This window comes from Pleurodeles waltl, chromosome 5 (assembly GCF_031143425.1).
Source record: "Pleurodeles waltl isolate 20211129_DDA chromosome 5, aPleWal1.hap1.20221129, whole genome shotgun sequence".
NCBI classification, from domain to species: Eukaryota; Metazoa; Chordata; class Amphibia; order Caudata; family Salamandridae; genus Pleurodeles; species Pleurodeles waltl.
Window position 1 is genome coordinate 101,713,753 of NC_090444.1, and position 23,773 is coordinate 101,737,525.

Below are 23,773 nucleotides of genomic sequence, written 5' to 3' on the forward strand. Positions count from 1 at the left end.
ACGTGTTTTCAGTATTTTAACAGCATCAGCTTACTGACAATATTCATATATCATGTCCTCTTTTGAACTAAAAAATATATGTTGCATGAGCCATAGTCACAACATTTATATGCAAATTATATATAAAATACTCTCACTCCTCCCCTACATTAAAACAAATTAAAGAAAATGGTATTTAAAACAATCTGTTTAAGAATTATTCAAGGTCATCAGGGCAAGACTCTCTGCAGAACAGAGCTGGCTCTGAGGGGCCCCCTGAAAGACCGGGGCCCTGGTCCAGAGTCCAGTTTGCCCATGCCTTAAACGGCTCAGCCGCCAGCTGCTCTGCGCTATTCCTATAAACTCAGTCATCTGTGGGCTTCTTCCAAGGGTGAGCTCTGCTTGCCCCAGCGCTGGTGCTGCCTCTCAGGGTGGTTTAGTTGCATTTCTCCAGGTGTTGTTTTGATTGCATCCCACAGCCAGGCTGTGTTATTTCCTGATGACGTCACCTAGTGACAGTTGCGCAGTTTGTTTTGGTCTGACGGACTCCTCGTCCATCACTATTGTGAGATGTGGACGAGTGCAGCCCCCCCACCGACAGAGGTAGAACTGCTCTAGCGGATCGTGTGTTTCCACTGCAATACTTTCTATCGCTCAAGTTCAGCCCTCACAGTTCCAAACATTCTTTTAAACATTCTTTAAAACTGCACAGAGCATGCGTGCAAAGAAAGGAATGAATCAGTGACTCCTGGTGCTCCAACAGACCAGGCTTCCTGCAGGGGCACGCCTGAGAGGCCGCAGAATTCCATGAAACGTAGTGCCTGGCCTATGACGCAGACATCTTAGATGTCAAGTGTAAAGAGGTTACGAGGCCACTTCATCAGTCGAGGCTTTCAAAAATCATTTGCCCTCTGGGCCTTAAAGTTGAATTTTTGCCATAGTGAAGTTAAACGGAAATATCCCAGTATACACAGTGTTGTTGAATGAAAAGTCAGGACTGGTGAATGGTGTTGCATGACAAGAGGCTACATGGTCGGATTTGTTCATTACACAATTGGCTATTTATTTATGGGTGTATTTATTGACTTGAAGTGTTTCTATTGACCCAACATAATGGCAGTGCCGAACTTGCAAATTCGGGGGTTGTGTATGCATTAAACCAGCTTAATTTGCAAACAATAGTCGTCAGGGTCCTAGTCAAGGGGGCCACTGTAGCTTGCACTGTCCCTGCCAGTGCTGCCCGGGACACCACACTGGCCTGAGACCTCAGGTACTCTCCCTGTGCCCTTCTCTGAAGTCAGGAATCTACGCTTTTGGTTGATGTAAATCTAGTGATGCAACTCCAAATCACCAAGGTAGATTCCGCCTGCTTCGTGGTCCTAAAATGGCTGAAAAAATCATCTGGGTGCTTCCTTTTTCAACTCAGAGGATGGTTACCCAGGCCTTGATTCTATCAAGACTGGATTATCGAACATTCTCTCTCTGGGGGCAGGCAAGGCTTCTATCAGTAAGCCACTCAAAACTCTGGCACATACACAGTCAGTCAAAATGTCTTTATTCGTCGATTGCCATAGAATCACATTGAAAAACCATTAAAATACAAATAAAACCTAAAAACATGATCCAGATAAATACATTTCATAGATAAATTTAAGACATACACACAAATTCAAACTTACATACACTGTCTCAAATAAACACACTCTCACCCGCAAGCACGCACAGAACATACATTTAAAAGCATTTTTACTTACCTCAGCTGCGATGGACGGGCATAGTCCAGCTAATTGTACCCCATTTTTATTAGACTAATAGTGAATAATATGTTATTATTCACTATTAGTGTAATAATTAAAAACTGATAGAAAACAAAGAGAGTGGCCAAATGAAGTCCATAAGGACCAGTTGCCCCGGTGTGGCACTGAATTTTGCCACCTCCGAGGCCAGGGGTCGCAAAGGCAATGGCAGGGGTAGCAGAGGGCAAGCCAGGGGTCGCAACTGCAACCCCTGGCGACCCCTAAACGACCTCCATGATTTACGGGATCATTTATCTTGTTTCTATTCGGGACCATGAGATCCAAAGGTCGATAAAAGATTTCCACCGGTGGAGCCAGCCGAGGTTCTCCCAGCAGAAACATGGAGGTTCCCAACTCTAAATCGAGTGGAACAACCATGGGTTTGGTGGACACAATACTCTGGCTCATTTGTGGTAGAATATCCTGTCCACCAAACTCTAAATAACACCTAGCACCTACACCATGGACTTACAATAACAACTGCAAAATAAAGTTATATATTAAATTTAATATACAAAAACAAGACTCTCTTTCATATCGTAATGACAATAGGTATTTCCCAAAATCTTAAAATGTTTGGGACTCGCCCTCAATAGAATATTGAAAGATAAAACTCAGAGGTACATGTTTGTCTAAAATTGGTATATTTGATGTGGCAGGTGGATGGTGCCTCCTGGCGGTGGCCTGAGTGTAAAAGGTGTGCTCTCTCCGGAGATGAAGGGTATGGAAGGTTACTTGAGGCAACCTGGGCTTTTCGATAAAGGTAAAGGAATTGAAGTGGAGGAAGCCAACACGAGGGATGTTCAGGATGCTCATTTTCTATGGCAGGCTGAAAAACTATCATTTTTCTAACTAAAGCAGAAAGTAATTAGTAAAGAGTGGCAAGATGAACTTTACCTAGTGTGCTACTTAGGACACAGTAGTGGTAGTCTAGGAAAATGCTTGATTAAAACAGACACCATGTTTCCTGAGAAACTAATATGGCCTTTCTTTTCCAGGTGGGCTGACAGCATCAAGGCGACGGGCTGCCATGGAAGCACAGAGCACAATTTTGATCATCCTTTCCTACAGGTACAAAACAACATACACCTAGAAGGCGGAGCTAGTCAATAACCTAACCCAGGCTCCATCCTAGGGGGCAGGTCTTCCTGCAGCAAGGAATGGAATGTACCCATTTACTGAGAGGCAGCTGATGGCAGTGATTAGTCCATGTTAGCAGTGGCGACTCTTTTGTAAGGGTGTTGGGGCTCCACTCCCCTTTTGTGTCCTTGAGTCAAAGTTTGCAACTATGATAAAAGATCATTGCCTTCCCACAGGCCCATGGTTTGAAGTGAAATGAATACAACCAGGAGCCACATCACGGAGAGCTGCACCAGCCCAGAAAGCAGTCGAGAGCCTGACTATTTACACTCGAGGTGTCCAAAGATCAAACACATCACTCAGAATTTCTCTGAGTTAATGCATTAAAAAAAGACAGCACAAGGCAAGCCGTGAATGCCTATGTGTTTCCAACTTGGTCTGTCTTATAAAGTTCATTCATCAATTCAGAGAAATTCTGATCACTGTTGCATGCATACAATCTAGCCGATCTGTAAATGCCCATCAGTTTTTTCTAAATCTCTATCCCACTTACAGTTATGTACCATGAGCGAAAACATAGTAGTTATCACTTCTCACAGTCACCATTATGCAACTGATGCTTGGTTATGCACAGATGTATCTTGTGGAAATTGACTCATTTTGCAAGAAGGGTTCGCCAAGATATGGGTTGTTGACAGGTGAATTTGTTTGTTTCCTAGGCTGCAGGCATGTTCCTTGGGGAGCTCTCCTGCCTTGCCGCCTTCTACATCTTGGTGGCCAGCGACAGAAGAAGACCGGAACCTCGGCTACCACCATCTCGGCCATTCAACCCACTACTCTTCCTCCCACCTGCCCTATGTGACATGACAGGCACCAGCCTCATGTATGTGGGTGAGTGATGGAACAATCTTTACAAGCTGTATGATAGAGCCAGTGAAGAAAACTGTTGTAGAGGAAATGGTAGATCAATACATGATCCTGAAATACGGACCGAGTTGGACAGGTTGTGCTGTATAGCAGTAGTTCTTAACCTATGGTCCAGGAACACATGATGGCCCATGGCTCCTACTCATGGTGTCTGTGACTGCTTAGAAAAGTAAATATTAGCAGATTAACAAAGTGTGTATATATATATATATATATATATATATATATATATATATATATATATATATATATATATATATATATATATATATATATATATATATATATATATAAAGAAGCAAAATGTAAAAGTCAAAATCTTAAAGCGTTCTGTAAATATGAAGGAATTTGAATCACATGCAAAAAATTAAGTTTGTATCTTCGGATTTATTCATGGGAGCAGTGCAAGTGTGTCAAACAGATGATAGTATGGACAATGGTAACCTCAATTGAACTTAGAAGAGGTCCAACCTTCCAAATAAAATTACATTTTTTATTTTAGTTTTTTTAATTAAACAAATATTTCATCGTTTGTGTATTTGAATGTTTCCTTATGTTTGTGTACTGTTTTGTAGTTCAAATCATCGGAATTGCTTAGGATTCCAGTAATGATTAGTTGTTGCTCCACAGAAATGAAAAGGGTAAGAGCTACCTCTCTATAGCACGAAGAAAGCAATGATGTCTGCAGGAACTGTAAGATAGTTTTAGCTTCTATAGAAAAACAAGGCCTGTATCCCCCACTTGCAGAAAATGCTTGAAGCCCCTTGAAAGGAATTTGTAACCTTAACATTACAGGACTTAATAAAAGCAGATATCAAAGTGACTTGCATCATTATCTTATGAGCCTTCGAAAAGGATCATATAAGAAATTGAGATCAAACTCCCCTGCTGTTCATAAAAGAGAGGATATGTGTATCAGCTGTGTGTGTGTGTGTCATGTTGCCTTCTGTTTCTGCATCTCCATCTGTTTCCTTGGCTTCTCAGTGGGCCATACCCTTAGGTGATCAAGGGTAGGACTTTAACTGTTATGTTTTAAAACTTTGAAATACCCCAGAAATATGTCATAAATTGCTGTCAGGTCACTTAGGTGCCCATTAGGACGTCCCCGGATTTGCTAGTGTTGATTACAAACCCACCACAGTTACCACTGGCTGGGGCCTTGTTAAATTCAGGAGTGCAGAATTAACAGGGTTTCCACTCTGAACCTTGCAAGCCCGCTTTGAACCTACGACTTACTACAGGACTCAGTAACTCTGTGTCCGATCCCCTTTGGTCGTTCCCCATTGGCCCCTGCGCTTTCACCCATAGGTTATGACTGAAATATCTGGGTGAATGTACGCAGATCCCCAGTGTTCCTTCGAACCCCGTACATCTGATGGGGCCCTTAGCTGCTTGAATTAACCTCAGCCACTGGTGATTGCTCAGGGCTGAATTCCAATAGAACTTACTTGTGTTTAAAAAGTTTGGCTCCTTTGGGATTAAAGTGGACTTCGCAATGAGCCCTTTAAAGTCCAAGAATGACCTCTGAACCACAATCAAAGCTGCAATATTCTAGATCATTGTGCCTTGGAAAGGCCACCTTGCTCTTAAATATCTTATCCTGTGTTTAGAGTAGAGCAATATGTGCTGCTAATATAATTAATTTTTTTCAGGCTTTTGTAGATATGTTTTTGTGACAACCTTCACAGCTTAACTATACATACCAGACACTAGATTGGTGACACTGAGGCTCTTTAGGATGGAATTTCTCCTTAGTTACTGTGACAACTTCAAATCAACTTGGGAGCTGCAACAGGTCTCTTTCTGGATTTATGAAGTGTACAAATGTCACCCAGATTTTTGAAGGACGTTAATTGGCTTCTACTCAAGGAAGAAAATTACAATTTAACCTAACTCAGTATCTTCTTCGTATGTGTCCCAGGTTTTGGTGTACTGTATCAATTCCTGTGACATCTGCCAGCCTTAAGGGCGAAGTAACCTTAAAGGAGACAAGAATCCTGAGCTCTACAAAGAACCTTAAATGCCTCCCAGGTAATCAGCCACTATAACGGGCGGGATGGTAAAGTGAGTTGGGGTGCCACCCAGCAGACTGCAAAATAAGATCCTGGTCAATGCTTTCCACCAGGTGCATGGTCTGGCAAGTGTTCCCCACAGGGAATCAGTAACCAAGACAAGGCAATGCATTAGCTGACACCAAATGGTTGGTGCACTACCCCAATAATAGCTTAAGAATATTTACAGGTACTATTTTTGTGTTTTTACAGTAATTTTAAAGTTCATGTTAGTAGCCTCAAAATCAGAGAACTGCCCAAAACAAAAGCATAAAGTATAACCTCAGAAACCTACTGAAACGTTGCTTTGTGTTTAGTCTCATTCAGAAAAAGCAAGAAGCAAATGAAACAATATATGAACTAATCAGAGCTGACGTTTCGTGTAGGTTGAACAGATCACACGACCCAGGTACGTACCCTTTAGGGCCCTGATTTGTTAATGGAGAGCATAAAAGCACCTTGAACACACCCTTGGTGTGTATGAACGCGTGTTGATAAAGGTACTGAGATGTCTGGCTCTCAGAGGTCTCTTCAGAAGTTAGGGTTGAAGCTTGACTCACCATGAATGTAAACACTTTGTGTACAAAAACACTGGCAATGATACACAATAAGAGATGGGGGATGACTCGAGGACCAGATAGGAGGGTAGCCTGGTTTATAGCAGTGTAAAGATGAGGTTAAAACACAGTCTAATTACAGCTGTCTCTGAATGTGTAACAGGAGCCCTTGGAGTGCACTTGTACTGACCTTGAGGGATGGACATCAATTGGGCACCTGCTGCTTTTCATCTTTTCAGAGCTCTTTCTGAGCTGTGTTGTAGTAGGTCTACCTCTCCTTGCAGATATCTGTGGCCAAGGAACAGTCAGAGTACTCTGAAGAGATTGCCTACTACCAGGATTAGGATTTCAGTTTTAGTGCCTTTCAGATGGAGTTTTCCCTCCTGTACCTAAAGGGAGTTACGTCAAAAGCAATTGCTGATCTTCTACGATTGATTAGGACAATACGTGTAGATGGGCGGCATCTGCCTGAGATTTGGAATTTCAGATGGTGAATTTACCTCTACCCGGCACTTTAGATGTAGAAACTGAGTCAATAATAAGGAGCCGTGGGTGACTGCAAATGTGGCATTCCTTTACCACATTTCCACCAGGTGGCTTTGGTCTGTAGGACTCTACCTGTTATCGAGCCCAGATCTCCTTTGCTCCAGTAGAACGTCAAGCGCCACATGTCGCAAACCAATGGAATGCCGAGGAGGATCATGATTTGCAGTTGTCCACCAACAAGGGACATGAGTAGATCTTCAGTTACCGTGGTTTCAGTGTGTCTGAGTGGTGAGATGTTTGATTGGTGGTCATGTAATATGCTGTTTGCCACCTCATAATCCTGAAGGGTGGCTTCGCCTTTCGTGATCATCTTTTTAGAAGGGAAAGATTTGAGCTGTGGCAGTGGTCTGGCTAGTCCTTTGAGTCTGCAGTATGTTTCCGCAACAGTGAAGCAATGACACTTGAGGTGATAATGTACTGTGGTGGCTTGTTTCACTGCCTTTGGAGATATGCTTTGTTAGAGAGATGTGATGATCACTGTATTGAGCCAGTGTGTGGATGTGGTCTTCAGTTTTGGTTGCTGGACCCAGTTAAGTCAGAAAATGTAATGCAATGATAGTTCTAGCTGCCTTAAGGGTCTGTACAGGGAGTGCAGAATTATTAGGCAAATGAGTATTTTGACCACATCATCCTCTTTATGCATGTTGTCTTACTCCAAGCTGTATAGGCTCGAAAGCCTACTACCAATTAAGCATATTAGGTGATGTGCATCTCTGTAATGAGAAGGGGTGTGGTCTAATGACATCAACACCCTATATCAGGTGTGCATAATTATTAGGCAACTTCCTTTCCTTTGGCAAAATGGGTCAAAAGAAGGACTTGACAGGCTCCGAAAAGTCAAAAATAGTGAGATATCTTGCAGAGGGATGCAGCACTCTTAAAATTGCAAAGCTTCTGAAGCGTGATCATCGAACAATCAAGCGTTTCGTTCAAAATAGTCAACAGGGTCGCAAGAAGCGTGTGGAAAAACCAAGGCGCAAAATAACTGCCCATGAACTGAGAAAAGTCAAGCGTGCAGCTGCCACAATGCCACTTGCCACCAGTTTGGCCATATTTCAGAGCTGCAACATCACTGGAGTGCCCAAAAGCACAAGGTGTGAAATACTCAGAGACATGGCCAAGGTAAGAAAGGCTGAAAGACGACCACCACTGAACAAGACACACAAGCTGAAATGTCAAGACTGGGCCAAGAAATATCTCAAGACTGATTTTTCTAAGGTTTTATGGACTGATGAAATGAGAGTGAGTCTTGATGGGCCAGATGGATGGGCCCGTGGCTGGATTGGTAAAGGGCAGAGAGCTCCAGTCCGACTCAGACGCCAGCAAGGTGGAGGTGGAGTAGTGGTTTGGGCTGGTATCATCAAAGATGAGCTTGTGGGGCCTTTTCGGGTTGAGGATGGAGTCAAGCTCAACTCCCAGTCCTACTGCCAGTTCCTGGAAGACACCTTCTTCAAGCAGTGGTACAGGAAGAAGTCTGCATCCTTCAAGAAAAACATGATTTTCATGCAAGACAATGCTCCATCACACGCGTCCAAGTACTCCACAGCGTGGCTGGCAAGAAAGGGTATAAAAGAAGGAAATCTAATGACATGGCCTCCTTGTTCACCTGATCTGAACCCCATTGAGAACCTGTGGTCCATCATCAAATGTGAGATTTACAAGGAGGGAAAACAGTACACCTCTCTGAACAGTGTCTGGGAGGCTGTGGTTGCTGCTGCACGCAATGTTGATGGTGAACAGATCAAAACACTGACAGAATCCATGGATGGCAGGCTTTTGAGTGTCCTTGCCAAGAAAGGTGGCTATATTGGTCACTGATTTGTTTTTGTTTTGTTTTTGAATGTCAGAAATGTATATTTGTGAATGTTGAGATGTTATATTGGTTTCACTGGTAATAATAAATAATTGAAATGGGTTTTTTTTTTTTTTTTTGTTAAGTTGCCTAATAATTATGCACAGTAATAGTCACCTGCACACACAGATATCCCCCTAACATAGCTAAAACTAAAAACAAACTAAAAACTACTTCCAAAAATATTAAGCTTTGATATTAATGAGTTTTTTGGGTTCATTGAGAACATGGTTGTTGTTCAATAATAAAATTAATCCTCAAAAATACAACTTGCCTAATAATTCTGCACTCCCTGTACTATACTACGAGTAGTGTGCAAAGGCCAAAGGACAACAAGGTGATGAAAAAATGCTTGAATTAATATCAGCCACAGGTGATCACCCTGGGCTGCATCCCAGTACAACTTACTGGTGTTTGAAAATGACCCCTTAAGTCTTCCAAAAATGACATAAAAGTGTTCCTAATATAATGTTTATGATGTCTATAATATCATTCTGGCACTATGTATATTTTTAATCTTACATTAATATTTGATTTCGCTGTTTGCCCAAGTAGATGATGTTTTATTGATGAGCTGGTTCTCAATCTAAAGGTTGAACTCAATGTCTTTGCAACTTGATGTGCTCTGAGTTGACGAACTGAGACAACTCATGTATTGCTCAGGCTGTTCAGACTTCTAAAGCAAGTATGGTCTGCAGAATGTCAACCCGAACTTTGAACACCAGCTAAGATGTATGTGATTTATGGGGAAACTGCATTGTTGGTTAGGGATGAAGTGCTTACAGGGGGTTCCGTTGACAATTAGCCCTATAGAAAACCTATACTAGCCATCAACCTAGCCTATCAAAGTCAGCCATTTCCTAGAAGCAAGATTCATACTTGCAGTGATTTGTAAAAAAGAAAGACATACCATCTTCTTCTGAAACTGAACTGTGTAGTTGTGATCATAATTGAGAAAATAATCATCAAAACTGCCATTGATTGAAACTGAAATTGGTAGAAGGTATGAATAAAACTTTTCTGCAGACAGGGATGAATGGTTTGAACTAGCACTATATTTTTTATTCCTATGCAAAACTATTCTAGGTGTGAATCCTTCATACAAAGGTAGTGACTTACAGTTTGACATAATAAAATGATGCACACTTCATCATGAAGTATATTATGAACGTCTGTATATAACACAACTCCATTTATTGGATGACAAATGATGCACTCCATCACTTAGCCGTATCACCTCTCTTCACAGCTCTCAACATGACCAGCGCTTCCAGTTTCCAGATGTTGCGGGGGGCTGTGGTCATCTTCACGGGGCTGCTCTCGGTGGCCTTCCTTGGCCGCAAGCTGCTATGGAGTCAGTGGATCGGTATTTTCATCACCATCGCCGGCCTCGTGGTAGTGGGCTTGGCTGACCTGCTCAGCAGTGGGGACCAAGAGGAGAGCCTGAGCAACGTCATCACAGGTGCAGACGACATTCTCTAGACATTTGCCACCATATTTTATTTTCTTATGAATAGTGACTCATTGTCATGCACAAATGAACACATGGGATTGGGTTGAATCGTGAGATCTCGACAAGCCACAAGATAGAAACAACATTGTTCTGCACCTTGCATTTCCCTTTTTTGCTCCCAGGCCTTCTTCCTCTCCCTCTTCTGGTGTTTCTTGTCTTACTCAGCAGCAGTGGGAACAGAAGATGAAGGGGAGAGGAGGAACAGGGTCTCACTGATGTATGGGCTGAGCACAACTCTTGCTTTCTGTTGTGGTGTACAGGTGGTGGTTGCATTTTGGGAAGTGTCTTTGTAGCATCAGAAGTTCTAAGTACTTCAGTGCAGCACACAGTGTTAGAGTCTGCTGTTTAATCAATCTTTCTGTTAACATGAAGTCTGAACAGCAATTACAATGTCATCATCCTCTCCCAACTTAGATATAGTAACAAGTGCTTCTCGTCATTCCTTGAAAAACAAGTGCTTTGGTTGACCCATTGACAGAGGAGTGCAGGCTGGGGAAGAGCAGGGTGGAGTCACTCACTGTGCAATGTTCAGCACATTGTGTTCAATGCTGCTCAGTACAATAATGCAGCTCAATTCTAAAGTCATGGAATACACAGCATACAATGTACAATGCTTGGTACAGAGAATTGAATGCACAACATGTAAAATGCACTACAGATTACACAGCATGAGAAAACGAATTATTAATTTCAGAGGGAATTACTGCAATAATTTAATAAGGCACTATCATGCTAGGTCACAGTATAGTTCACTGAGGGGTCTCTACTTCGGACCCATCAGCAGGCTTTCCAAAGAGAAATGTGTGACACAATTAGAAGCGTGCCTCACAACATTAAAGTCAAGAACAATACATAATAACATTCCCAATCCAAATAAGAACGATCATGAAAAATGTAATAAGCAAAATGACCTAAAATGGTTAGAATATGATTAAGGAAACAGGAGCTGTGAATTTAAACTTAAAAGTAAAAAGCACAAAGAAACCGCAAAACATCAATAATTGTCCAGGTACGTGGTACACCGAGACTTAGGCATGATTTCAGGCTAACCACAATAAAGTAGGCGGTCTTCTGAGCCTGGCTAGTCACACCAGTCAGAGATCCTCCTGGTCAGCAGAGACCTAAGGCCTCTAGTCTCCATAGGCAGGTGGTGATCTGTCAGGGGCGGCTCCTCCATAAGGGCGGAGGAGCGTCGCCCCCTCCCGTCAGCAGCAGAAGCTGCAACGCTTTCACCACAAAGGAATAATAAACCAGGTTTATTATTCCTTCGTGGTGAAAGGGGCGGGGCATAGGGGATGACAGCCTCGGGTGGGAGTGCACAGAGCACTCCCCTCAGAGCGTATGTGTGTTTGGCCAGCTGTCTCGTGCTGGCCAAACACACATGCGCTGTAGGCTCTCTCCAGCCGGGCAACACAGTTGCCCCGCTGGAGAGAGCCTGCACAGGCTCCCAGTCGCCTGTGAACGCCCTGGCTGGGCGCTCCCATCCAATCCTGATGCTGCTGTGAGCAGCGTCAGGATTGGCGCAGGGCAGGCTGGGACCCTGTTCCTGCAGCAATGATGAGGGAAAGGGGAGCAGCGCATCACAGATGAGGTAAGTTTTTTTCTTTATTATTATAATTTTTTTATTATTAAATGTCCTGCTCCCCTCCTTCCCCGCGTGCCGCACCCGCCCTGCCCTTTTAAATAGGAGCGAGGCGCAACTGAGATCTGTCTGGCTTCATTGAAGGCACTGCAGCTTTGGTGAGTAGGCACCCTGTTTGGTGCACCTGTTCTGCAAAGCTTTTTGTTTTCCAGTAACAACTCCCAAAGCTTGAGTTTGTTACTGAAAAACAAAAAAAATCAATGGCCCTCACACACTGGGAGTTTTTCACTGACTCTGCCAACCCAATCCTTGTGCTTCTCCCACCTCTAAATGGGGGGAGCCTAAGTTGGACAGAGTATCTGCTGAGTTTTGTTAGATTGCCACATCTCCAACACTTAGTTGGTTTTACTTATCCCAACAATTACATTTCAAGTCCCACTGTACTGGTATTTAGCGGGTGCAATAAATGGCACCTGTGCCTCCTTAACTCTTATACTATTTCTCCACCTTGATGTGTTACTGCAGTGTTTTAAGTTGCAGGCATCCAGGAAACAATGGTAAACCTGAAAACAAACTTTGTTAGTCATATATGTGGAAGGTTTCAACTTTCATGCCCCTGGTGCACTTCCTTTTCCAACATACTATGGCCTTACTTCAAAGTTCTATCATGTCATAGAGAGATAGAAAGCACCTTGTGAAGGTCACTGGTGTTGAGACGGTACACAAACTGAAAATACCAGCAACAACTAATCCAACAATTATTAAGCCCACACAAAAAGATATTCGCTCCCAAAAACAGCATAGACATAGCTGGAATTAATGCTGGTTATATTACAATAAGCACTGATAGCGACAAGTGAAGGTTTGTAGCAGTTCATGTTCTGCTCCCAGGGAACCTGACAGACTACTCTAGGTGTGTCAGGTAGAGGCCAGTTCGTGGGTTACAACAGTGTTACTAATGTGCTATGGTAAGTCTAACCCTCTCTCTTGGATTGGCTATTGTTCACAATAGCAGTGAGGATAGCTCAGTGGGCCTGTGCCAGTGCTGCTGCATTTGTACTCAGTAGAGCACCTCTCTGAGAGCCCTGGATTAACATGTTAGGGTTACTACTGGCTTATCACAATTAAACTAGACAAACTCAATATTAGTATCTCTTGGGGGCAGAATTTGCATTAGAACATTGGAGAACAGGGTGGCTGCGCGTCTTGCAGTGTGCTGAAGTACTGACCTGTCTCTTCCGGTGGGCGCCGGCACTCGGACGCGCCGTCTTCGGCGAATCTTCAGCTCCTGTGAATGGGAGCACCTTTGGAGCTTTGTGGGGCCGTCGGTGGAGTTCCTGACGGCTTCCCCAGGCTGTCTTGGTTCAGGGCGAGGTCGGAGCTTGGTCGCTCCAGACAACTCGCGTTCCGGCTTTCCTTCCGGGGTAAGACCGGCAGAGACAGCACTGTTGCTGTCAAGCTGCCGGTCCAAGGTGGAAGAGCTTCGATTTTGAACCTGGTATGAAGGCGGTGTGCTGGAAACGCTGTTATTTGTCCTCTGTCCGGTAAAGGAGCACTCCAGGGCAAGGTAGGAGGTATTGGGAGTGGAGAGTGTCAGTTGGGTTTTGTGTACCCCAAGTTGGGTTCTATGAGGCGCCATAACCCTCCGGATAGGCAAAGTCTGCCTCGCGCTAAACTGGGAAGTAAGCAAAAAGGCTGGATTAAAGCCCCCAAAAAATATTAAAACCAGGGAAAAAACTGCAAGCTCTAAGTTGACCCCTTTGGTGAAAGCTTTTCTTAAAGTTAAGTCTCCAGCTAATTTAGCTACTATAGAAGCAGGGATGAATGGTAGCGCTTCAAAGACACTAGGTACGGAGATAGAGGGTGAAGCTGGCGGTCAAGGAGGGAGCCATCCTTACGATTTGTGACAACAGCCTTTGATGGCACCCTTGGTCCATCAGGAAAATGGTGGAGAGAGTATGGGGAGTGAAGTGATAGTCCTGAATCTGAAACACCTTCGGCCATGACGCCATTAGGAAGTGGGGCATTCATTTCCCACCCCGAACCTCCATTTCTGGCACAGATTTATCCGGTAGTAGCCCAGTTTCCCTTATTGAAAAAGTGCTTTTGCCGCTGTCTAAAGATATTAAAAGTGGCTTCGCCACCTCAGAGAACAATCAAGGGGAAATAAGGGAGGCTTGCGGAGCCCTGGAAAAAAAACTTGACCTTTTGGTGTTAAGAACACAAGCATTAGAGGAGGCGGTGGAAGAGATGAAAGAGCAAATCAGAGATCATAAAAGAGAAATTAACATATTAAAGGAAAATGAGCAGTCCCTGCAGAACAATCTGGAACAGCTGGAAAATAGCTCTAGGAGGAATAATTTGAGGGTGTTGAATGTTCCGGAAGGTGTGGAAGGTGAAAATTAAAAAATGTTTTTGAGTTCTCTCTTGAAGGTCTCGCTTTCATTGGAAGAGACTCTGGAAGAAATAGCAAGGGACATCCAGCGGATCCATAGGGACCCCTTCAAGAGAAGGTAAAATAGTCTTAAGCCTCGGAGGATTCTGATAAATTTTCAGACATATTCTTTGAAAGAGAAAATCCTCACTCTAGCACTTAGACAGAAAACATTAAAAGGAGATAACTTCACGTTTGAGGTTAGGTCTGATTTGTCCAGTGTAACCATAAATAGGCAGCGGAGCTGGGGAAGCGGATGGAGGATTTTAGGAAACAGGGTGCCTTGGTTCAGATGAGATTACCGGCGACTCTTAGGATCATGCATAATAATAAAGTGTATAATATAAGAGAGGTGAAAGCAGCGGATGAGTTGCTGGAGACCATTAAAGATGGAGGTATTGTGACATAATTTTTGCCCGCAGAGGGATGACCAATTGGTGCTTCTAAATTGGGTCATAGATCCGTATGAAGGGAGGGTTCTCAAAGGGAGGGAAGGGGGGGCACAGAGGGGGGGTTGTTTGGGGAGCACAGGGTGGGGAGCAGACGGGAGAAAATAGTGGAGAAAACAAATAGTAGAAGAAAGTCCTCTACACCTCAGTATTTTAGACAAACCGTAAGGGATGTATAAGAAAGAGGCAGCTCAAGGTGTTAGCTGTAACCAAAGACTTCAAATGTTGTCCTGGAATGTAAATGGATTGAGGGTGAGAGGTAGAAGAGACAGGATTTTACAGTATCTGAGGGATTCTTCCTCCCAGGTTTTGATATTGCAAGATACGCATTTAACTGGGAACGAATGTAAAGATCTGTTTAGAAGTCAGAATTGGGTCCGCCTATGTGTATGTACTGAACAGGACTTTAATACTAGAGGGGTTGCAATACTGTTTAAGCATCAGTGTGATGCAGTAATATTAAAGGTCAATACGGATTATACAGGTAGATGGATAACAATTAAAGTAAGTTTATTCGGCAGACCTATCACACTGGTAGGATATTATGGCCCCAATAGTGACGACATAGAGCCTCTCAAGAAGATGTTCTGTCAGATTTTGGATTTTTCTGACCCAGTGTTAATGGCAGGAGACTTCAATATAATTCTAGACAGTAAGCTGGACAGATCAACCAAAAGCAGATCGATAGTCAACTCGAAGTCTCAGCAGTTTCTGAGAAGGATGATGAAGGAAAGGGCATTGGATGATTGGTGGAGGGATAGGGCAGGCCCTCAGCAGGTTTTTTTATACAATAACAAGAAATATAGCCACTCTTAGCGGATTGATTACTTTTTGGTCGATTGAGCATGGCGTGATGTGGTAGTAAACATAGTGTATCTTCCCCCTCACTTATCAGATCATGGAGCGATAGTACTAAAATGAACCTACTAAAAGAGAGAGAGGTGAGTCGGTGGACGTTAGATCGCACCTTATTGCTAGATGAAGAAGTGGGAGTTAAGCTACTTGTAGAGACTGAGGAGTTTTTGAAAGTGAATCTAGGTACAGCCGCATTCCACGTGGTTTGGGACGCCTATAAGGCAGTGCTTCGAGGGATACTCATAAATATTGCCAGCTATAAGAATAGGCAATAGAGAGATGAATTAGAGTATCTCGAAATAGAGATGAGGGGTTGCAGAGAGCCGCTATTGAAGAGTACGGAGAAAGAGGAGAAGCGGGTAGGGCAGCAGAGGTTGGATGCTTTTAATCAGCAATTGGAAGCCCTTTTGCAAGCAAGGGTTGCAAAGCGATGGGAGGCGAGTAAGTTGAGGCACTTTGAATATGGGGAGAGCCCAGAGAAACTTTTGGTGTGGAAAGTTAAAAGGGACCAAAAAGTGAGGAACTGCATTAAGGAAGTCGAGGTAGTGCAAGGACAGAGGACCAGTGAGTGTGGAAATATCAATAGGTCCTTTTTGCAATTCTTTTCCCAACTCTATACTGAGGAGATAACGGTTACGGAATCAGCCGCTCAAATCTGGTTGGAGGAAGATACTCTCCCTTCTTTATCCCAAGAGCAGCAGCGCTGGTTGAATAGACCTATCACTTCAGGTGAAATTTAGCTGTCTTGAAGGGTAGTAAGGGGGGGAAGGCTCCAGGTCCAGATGATCTCCAGGGTGAAGTGTATAAAGTTTTGGAGCAGGCATTCGTGCCTTTTTTGTTAAGATTGTTTTCCGAGGTTTTTGCAAAGGACTTCCTGGCATGAGGCAGTCATTTCACTGATTTTGAAACCGGGTAAAGATCCGGTTAGGTGTGAGTCATACAGACCCATTTCGCTGCTAAACTCGGATTACAAGTTATTTGCAAAGATTTTAGTGGATAGATTAAACACTGTGGTGAAGGATTTGATTAGTGTAGATCAGAAGGGCTTTGTTAAAGGCAGGTATTTACACGAGCTTACGCATACTCTAATTGGGGCAATTGATGTGGCAACTGTTTATAAGATCCCCTTGGGGGTCATAGCTTTGGATGCTCCGAAAGCCTTTGACAGGATTAATTGGGGTTACTTAGCTTGGATTCTGAGTCGCCACAATTTGGGCGATAATTTTTGTAGGGCTATAAAACGGATTTATCACGACCCCTCTGCTAGAATTTTAATCAATGGGAAACTTACAAACTCCTTTAGGATATCGAGAGGTACTAGGCAGGGATGTCCATTATCTCCACTTTTGTTTGATTTATACATCGAGCCTTTCGCTAGAAGAATAAGACAGCATCCTGAAATAGCACCTTTTAAGTGGGAGCAGTGGGAGAGGAAAGTAGCACTTTATGCAGATGATTTAATGGTATTCACCGCAGATGTGTCGACCGCTCTCCCAGCCCTGCTACGGTTAGCCGAGGATTTCGGCTCTCTTTCTGGCTATCAGGTTAACGCAGAAAAGACTGAAATAATGGCATGGAACCAAGAAGGGGAGAGCTGGCATGGGAAGGCTGAAATGCAGTATTTAGGTGTATTAATTACACATGACATTGAGAAATTGGCGGTGAAAAACAGCAAATGGTGTTAGAAGAGTGCACTAATTTAATGAGGGGCTGGGTCCATCTCCCGTTGACGATATTGGGTAGGGTGAACCTGGTTAAAATGATTCTTCTCCCAAAGATTAACTTTATTCAGAATGCTATTCCGTTACAAATGGATAGCCTGTTGGAGCTATTACCTCATTTATTTTGGCATGTAAGGGCACCAGAACCATGTGGAAAAAGTTGAGGAGGGGGAGAGAGAACGGAGGTCTATCATTGCCGGACTTGCAGTTGTATGCATGGGCCTTCCTGTTGAGAAATTTTAATTTGTTATTTACCTCTCTGGACGATACAACAATGGGTGCTATGTTCAAGGCTATGACACGATCTATTCAGGGGGCAGCAAATCACTTTCTTTTTAAATTTGGTGATCCAAAATCTTTTAAGGAAATAAGATTACAATTATTGAGGGATGCAGCAATGTGTTGGCACCAGGTGAAATACATCATTAAGATAGAATATTATAATCAGCGAGCTCCGATCTGGGACTCTCCGGGTACTCCAGAGTGTTTGAAATATGCTTTGGCCAAACCAATAAGGGAAGCCGGCTTGGAATATTGGGGAGATCTTATATAAGAGACGGGGTTACTTCCCTGGGACGAACTGAGAGATAGTACAGGGGGAACCCTGTCTAGGTTTAAATACATTCAATTGGCAGCCTGGGCAAAGTCTATTCGACGAAGCCGGCAAGTAGAAAACCCCTTAGCAAAAGATCTTTTTAATGGCTCCCCCAATGGTAGCAAGGTTGCAAGGTGGTATTGGGAGATTCTGGAGTCGATTGATGGTGACTTTAAATTGCCGAAGCAGTTATGGCAAGGAACTATGATGAAAGAGACAGCGCAGTTAGGATGGCAAGAATCCATGAGAATCTGCTTTGACGTAGTAAAGGCTGCCCCGTTGAGGAAAAAACATGTGTATGTGATACATAGAGCTTATATCACCCCAGCAAAATTAACTAAAATAAAAAAGGGGAAGTGGTGAATTGCGTTAAATGTGGAGTTCCAAATGCCACGGATGTACACGTGATTATGGAGTGTCCAGGAGTTGCTGCTTTTTGGACTGAGGTGGTGGGAACGCTGTCGCAGATTATAGGGAAGGAAGTTATCGTAAATCTCCCCCTTATTATCTTTGGCAAACCGAATGATTCGGTTGGGTGGCCGAGAAACAGTAGGAGTCTGCTGTACTTCGTTATTCTATTAGCCAAGAGGGAGATTTGCTTGAAATGGGTGATAGCAGCCCCCCTGTACATAGGAGCTAGCTTGATATGCTTGTGAAGACAGCTATATTAGATCTGAAGGTGGGTGGCCCTGAGCAGAGGTTGAAAAAAAGGAAGCTATGGGCTCCCCTCTTGCAATGGTCCCCCTCTCTAGGGTAGTATTGTTCTGTGATTTAAAAAAATCCCTCTTTTCATCCGTGCCAGCCACCCAGGGGCAACCCCAGGAAGGCTGAGCAGGTGACACGGGAGCCTCCTTGGGTGGTGTGTCCACTTTTGTTTCGGTTACAGAAGCAAGAACCGGCGGAATTAAGGTGTGACAAGCCTGTGAGGTGTATAAGGACAAAATATATATATATATATTATATATATATATATATATATATATATATATATATATATATATATATTAGTATCTCTTGGTCAGTTCACCAGGAACAGCTTAGACGTAGTCATACATGCTGGACAGATTAGCAGAAAAAGGGGCACTTTGAGACCCTAGTTGATGACCACAGTTAAACTGGGCCTTCCTACAGCCATATCACTGAAAGTGCAAGTAACATGGCAATTGTTTAAACATTTTTGGACAATCAGCCCCGTAGTGAGGTACAGGTCCAGTGACCAAAGGTGAAAAGGAGAAACCCTTGTGTCCTCCACAGGAAGGCGCACCCACAAAGTTATGCAGTGGAGAGGGCATGAGGACACTGCTTCCCTGACCTCCAGGCTGACTCCGAGTCAACTGGGCATAGGTCGTTCACCATGCCCTCCTCAGGTCTGTGTGTAAAGCAGGCAGCTGCACAGTGTGAGCACGGCACAAGGTTCTCTGGTGCAGGATACCCAGCAGAGTCGGGCTGTGCCATTTGGTGACCGTCAAGCACATTCTTCTTAGCCTCAGCCCAGTGGTTAATTTGTAAATAAAAACGTGCCGGTGCCCAAAGCTCTCATCTGAAACTCGCGGCTGCTGCAACTAAATTTGCGAGGACAGAATGCTGAGGCAGCGTAATCCTGAAGCAATATCTGGTCTCTTTAATCCGTTTGCAGCCACTCCCTGCCCCTTCAGCTCACTCTTGCAGCTTTCCGCTTTCTCCCTTTGTGACGCTTTCCACCTTGGTTTCCTCCGTCTTTTGCTCGCAGTAACTGCCTGATGCAGAAAAATGTATGCCAGCCCTCAAAAATAAGTGCCAGTGCCCCCTACCAGCAAACACCGCCTCAAATTAAATAGTAAACGGAATAATCTCCATTGCTTATTCTCTCTGTTTCCCCCCACTAAAACCCGTGTATTTACATGTGCATATTGGTGCCAAAAGATAATTTAAACTTTAATTGCAAAAAGAAATGCAGATGCTTAGTTATAGAAAATGGTGTGATTGTGATAACTGTCCTTCAGTGATAACACAGAGGATGTTCTTGAAATGTTGTCACCAGCTGCTGTAGTCCCTTTAAATGCCCCGCCCATTACAGTTTCTCCATGATGTTTACTGGCATGGAATCCTATGTATGCTGCGATGATACACTTTCAGCAAGTTCTGACATTTTCAAATGCTCAAGGTGTGGATCAGCAGCTCATTATAATCCTGCTTTCTGTCGCAAACATTTACAGCAACCAGGAATTTCAACTCCGTACAGTGCAAGGGGCGAGGCGTGCGTGTCGAGGCAGGTGGCTACAGCTTACTGTAATTTCACTAGAAAACTATTTTGACAGCAAGAGTGCAAGACGATGTGTGCAGCAGTGGCGAGGCAAGGATGCCCTAATGTACTGAAGAATACAGAAGGTGAAACGAGGAATCCTTGAATTAATGTCTGCTACTGGTAATTAGTTGAAACCGAATTCCACACCAACATTTTTTTTTACCCATCATGCCATTTCAGACAGGAACCAGCCGTATTCAAATCAGCCTGCTCCCGCGTGAAGAGCCAGGCCACAAGAAGCCCCACACCAGTGTGGTCCTATTTGTGCCTCATCAGTAGGGTGCAGCTTGAGTCCCATGCCACAGTGAGCACGAGACCCACGTCTCGCCATACTAGTACTGGCATACCAATGACACAAACGTAGGCATGTTAATGGGCCCCTGGTAGAAATGTTTCATAATTGAGGTGCAGCGGGACCCTTCTTCCCTGGCCCCAGGTATCAGTTACCCTGATGCACCATTGATAGCCACGCCGCTGGTATTCAGGCCATTTTTCTCTGGGAGCATTTTCAGGACAAACATGGCAGGCAGCGGTTCCCGGGCAATGACAGTCTGCGGTTGTGACATTCAGAGCCATTTGCTACTAAGGTCCTGGGCTTAACCTTATTAAAAAGCCCAAAACTGAGCACCAGGTAGATCCACTTGATCCTCACGCTAGTAACATTGAGCTGTCCAAGCTTACTCAGGAAGGTGGTGGGGGGTTAGAGAGTCAGAACGCAAAAACAGTCAATAAATCTGTATCCAGATAGTGCTTTTACTTAAGACAAAAACATATATTTTAGCACTTAATATTGCACATATAATCAGGGGCTAACTATTAATATGGGTTCTTAGATAGCTAAGCAGAATTTCTAGTAGGACAGCCCCTGCTGGTACTCCGTGCAGGACAACAATGATATCTGAGGGTTTCCTCCTGGGGGTTCTGTGAAAACCTGTACACAATGGGACCAACCTGGCTTTTGCTGTTGCAGGACTTTGTTTCCTCACCCGATGCATTCTCTGATAGACCCCTCGTACACCACCCCGCACCCACTTTCTTGGTGCACATTATCTTTGTGCCTGGGAAAGAGTGCAGGCAGTGGCAGGCAGTACCTATGACCATTGCTAAATGGCACGGCTGGTGCTCGCTGATCCAGCAATCAGTGTCACTACCCTGTTGAGTGGAGGTTGCACTGGAAGTGTGGTGCTCACAGTTCTGGAAATCTTGCATCTTGGGCTCTTCCTCAGGCCCTTCTACAAGTCCCACCACCCAAACACCCCTTGGGGAGAATAATTCTTGCTGCAGTAGTATCTTTTGAGACTGACCTCCTCTCAGCATTTGTAGACTTCATTGTAGTACAGCTGTAGACTGGTTATAATTTCTTTAGCACTTGGTTGCTCCTGGCACTAAATGGTTGCAGAGGATGGTTTCAGAGCTATCCTCAGGTGTGGATGTAGCGGCATATGCGGTGGGGACACGTCAGGGCCCTTTCATACTACCCTTGGTACAGCCATGCAGATATCTCCACATGCCTGAGCTGTAGCATTGATTCTTCTCGCCTCAGCTCCTTCAAGGCTCCTCTCCTTTAGAGCAGCTTCTTTCTTTTGAAAGGGCATCTCAGATACACCCCCTTGAACAGCCATTCAGCCATCTTCCACAGAGCAGGCTCCAGACAGCCCCTCCTGGCAGAGTGGTCAACATTCCACAGGTCAGTGCTCCAGAACCTGGTGAGGGGTGTTGGCTCTAGTTACCCCAACACTGGAGCCCGAAGATATTCTTGGTCAGCACTGGTGTGGAGACCGCAGATTCAGAGAAAACAAATCTTGGCATCTTGACTGACATTTTCTGCTCCATCTTCAAACCAAAGATGCAGACAGTGTTTTTTTATATTCTAATATTTGGCTGGCTCTGAAACCGGTTTCAGGCAGTTCCTACCTATTGCATTTTCCTCTCAGGCTGGTCTATAAATTTTCTTTGTGGTCAGGTGTCAGCAGGAAGGTGGGATGGAGCTGGTGGTGTCCTTCAGGAGAAAGCAGTAAAGCAAGGAGGCTGCCACATTTAACTGCATGCTAACTTGGTGGGGTAGGCCCTTCCATGGTATATTGGGCCAGGAAAGGTTAGAAGAAAACTCCCTAATCTAGAATTTGTCCTTTGCACAGTCTGTCCACTGGTGGGACATTATTTGTTCTTCAATATATATCGGGAACAAGTCGATACATCTTTAATGAATTAAAGGCCTACCGCCTAAAGATTTGCATATTGTCTATTATGGCACCACAAATGTTTCAGAATGATTGATTTTCAAAAGGAAATTAGATTATTGACCTAGCAGAAGCAGCTCAGGTTCATTGCAACTGTTTTAATGCCTAACATGCCTAACATCGGATAAAAGGTTGGTAATTAAGAAACATATCTCATTGCGTACTGCTTAGCTGCACTTGCAATAAAGTGACACTCAGTGAGCGCATAAGGCAAAGAAATGTCACACATAAGGAATCTGAAAACTTGGCCGCTATATGTGCATTGTGTGGCTAAAGGCTGCGTCCAAATCCTTTTGCAAATACCTAAGTCTGTGCACAATGGGGTCATGGGATTGGTTACTGGGTCTAAAAATTCACTTAAAATATTTATTAAAGGGATGTTATTGTTATTTACTGAGAAAATAACATTTTGCCTCACAAGAAAACACACAACTTCTCCTAATGTACATCAGTCGAAGGGACGTTATTGTTATTTACTGAGAAAATAACATTTTGTCTCACAAAAAAACACTGAACTTCTCCTAATGTACATCAGTCGAAGGGACGTTATTGTTATTTACTGAGAAACATACATTTTGTCTCACAAAAAAACACTGAACTTCTCCAAATGTACATTAGTCGAAGGAATGTTGTTACAGAGCTCTCACCCTTCCTACTTCCAAATGTGACTAGCTCATCCAGTACGGGTTATTTAGGGTTGAGCCTGCGAGTGCATGCGTGTCGCTTGCAGGACTGTTGTGTTCAGTAAAGGGCTTGGAGCCCCCCTGTCGCTCACCATTTGTTGGGTTGCGCGGCACTCTTTTACAGCTTTGTAATTCATGAAGGCACGCCTGCCATCATTTCCATTCCTCTCTGAGGAGCAGCGATCAATCACTAATTGATTCAACTTAATTAGTGCCTATCCGCTTCTCCCCATGTGATCGAGGTACTATTTGTTTTGTTTTACTTCTGGTGCCCTCCAAACAGCAGGCCTGTTGTTGACTATAAGTCCCAGAATTGAAAGAATATTCCTGAAGTGTATGAGATAGTCATGAGTGGATTTGGGAGACTTGAGAACTCTGGTTAATATTATGGTGCAAAACCTAGACAGTGCAACACAGCTTGCGTGCTTTCAGCTCCTCGAGGCATTGGGAAAGATGGGCTAGCTTCTTATCTTCATCTCCTTCCTTCCACAGGTGACCTCCTCATCATCATGGCACAGATTATAGCTGCTATCCAGATGGTCCTGGAAGAAAAGTTCATGAACAAGCATGATGTGCACCCTCTGCGAGCAGTTGGAACTGAAGGTAGGTAGATGGTAGACCTTCCTGGT

At 43.9% G+C, this 23,773-nt stretch overlaps 1 protein-coding gene across 1 annotated transcript in view; it reads left to right on the plus strand.

Moving 5' to 3' along the window:
• SLC35F6 (solute carrier family 35 member F6) overlaps positions 1–23,773 on the plus strand; it is a 69,070-nt gene that overhangs the window by 37,892 nt on the left and 7,405 nt on the right. The window contains exons 2-5 of the mRNA XM_069233698.1: positions 2,774–2,846; positions 3,575–3,746; positions 10,038–10,250; positions 23,637–23,747. Of these exons, the coding sequence (XP_069089799.1) occupies positions 2,774–2,846; positions 3,575–3,746; positions 10,038–10,250; positions 23,637–23,747 (569 nt within the window). The remainder of the gene's footprint in view (positions 1–2,773; positions 2,847–3,574; positions 3,747–10,037; positions 10,251–23,636; positions 23,748–23,773) is intronic.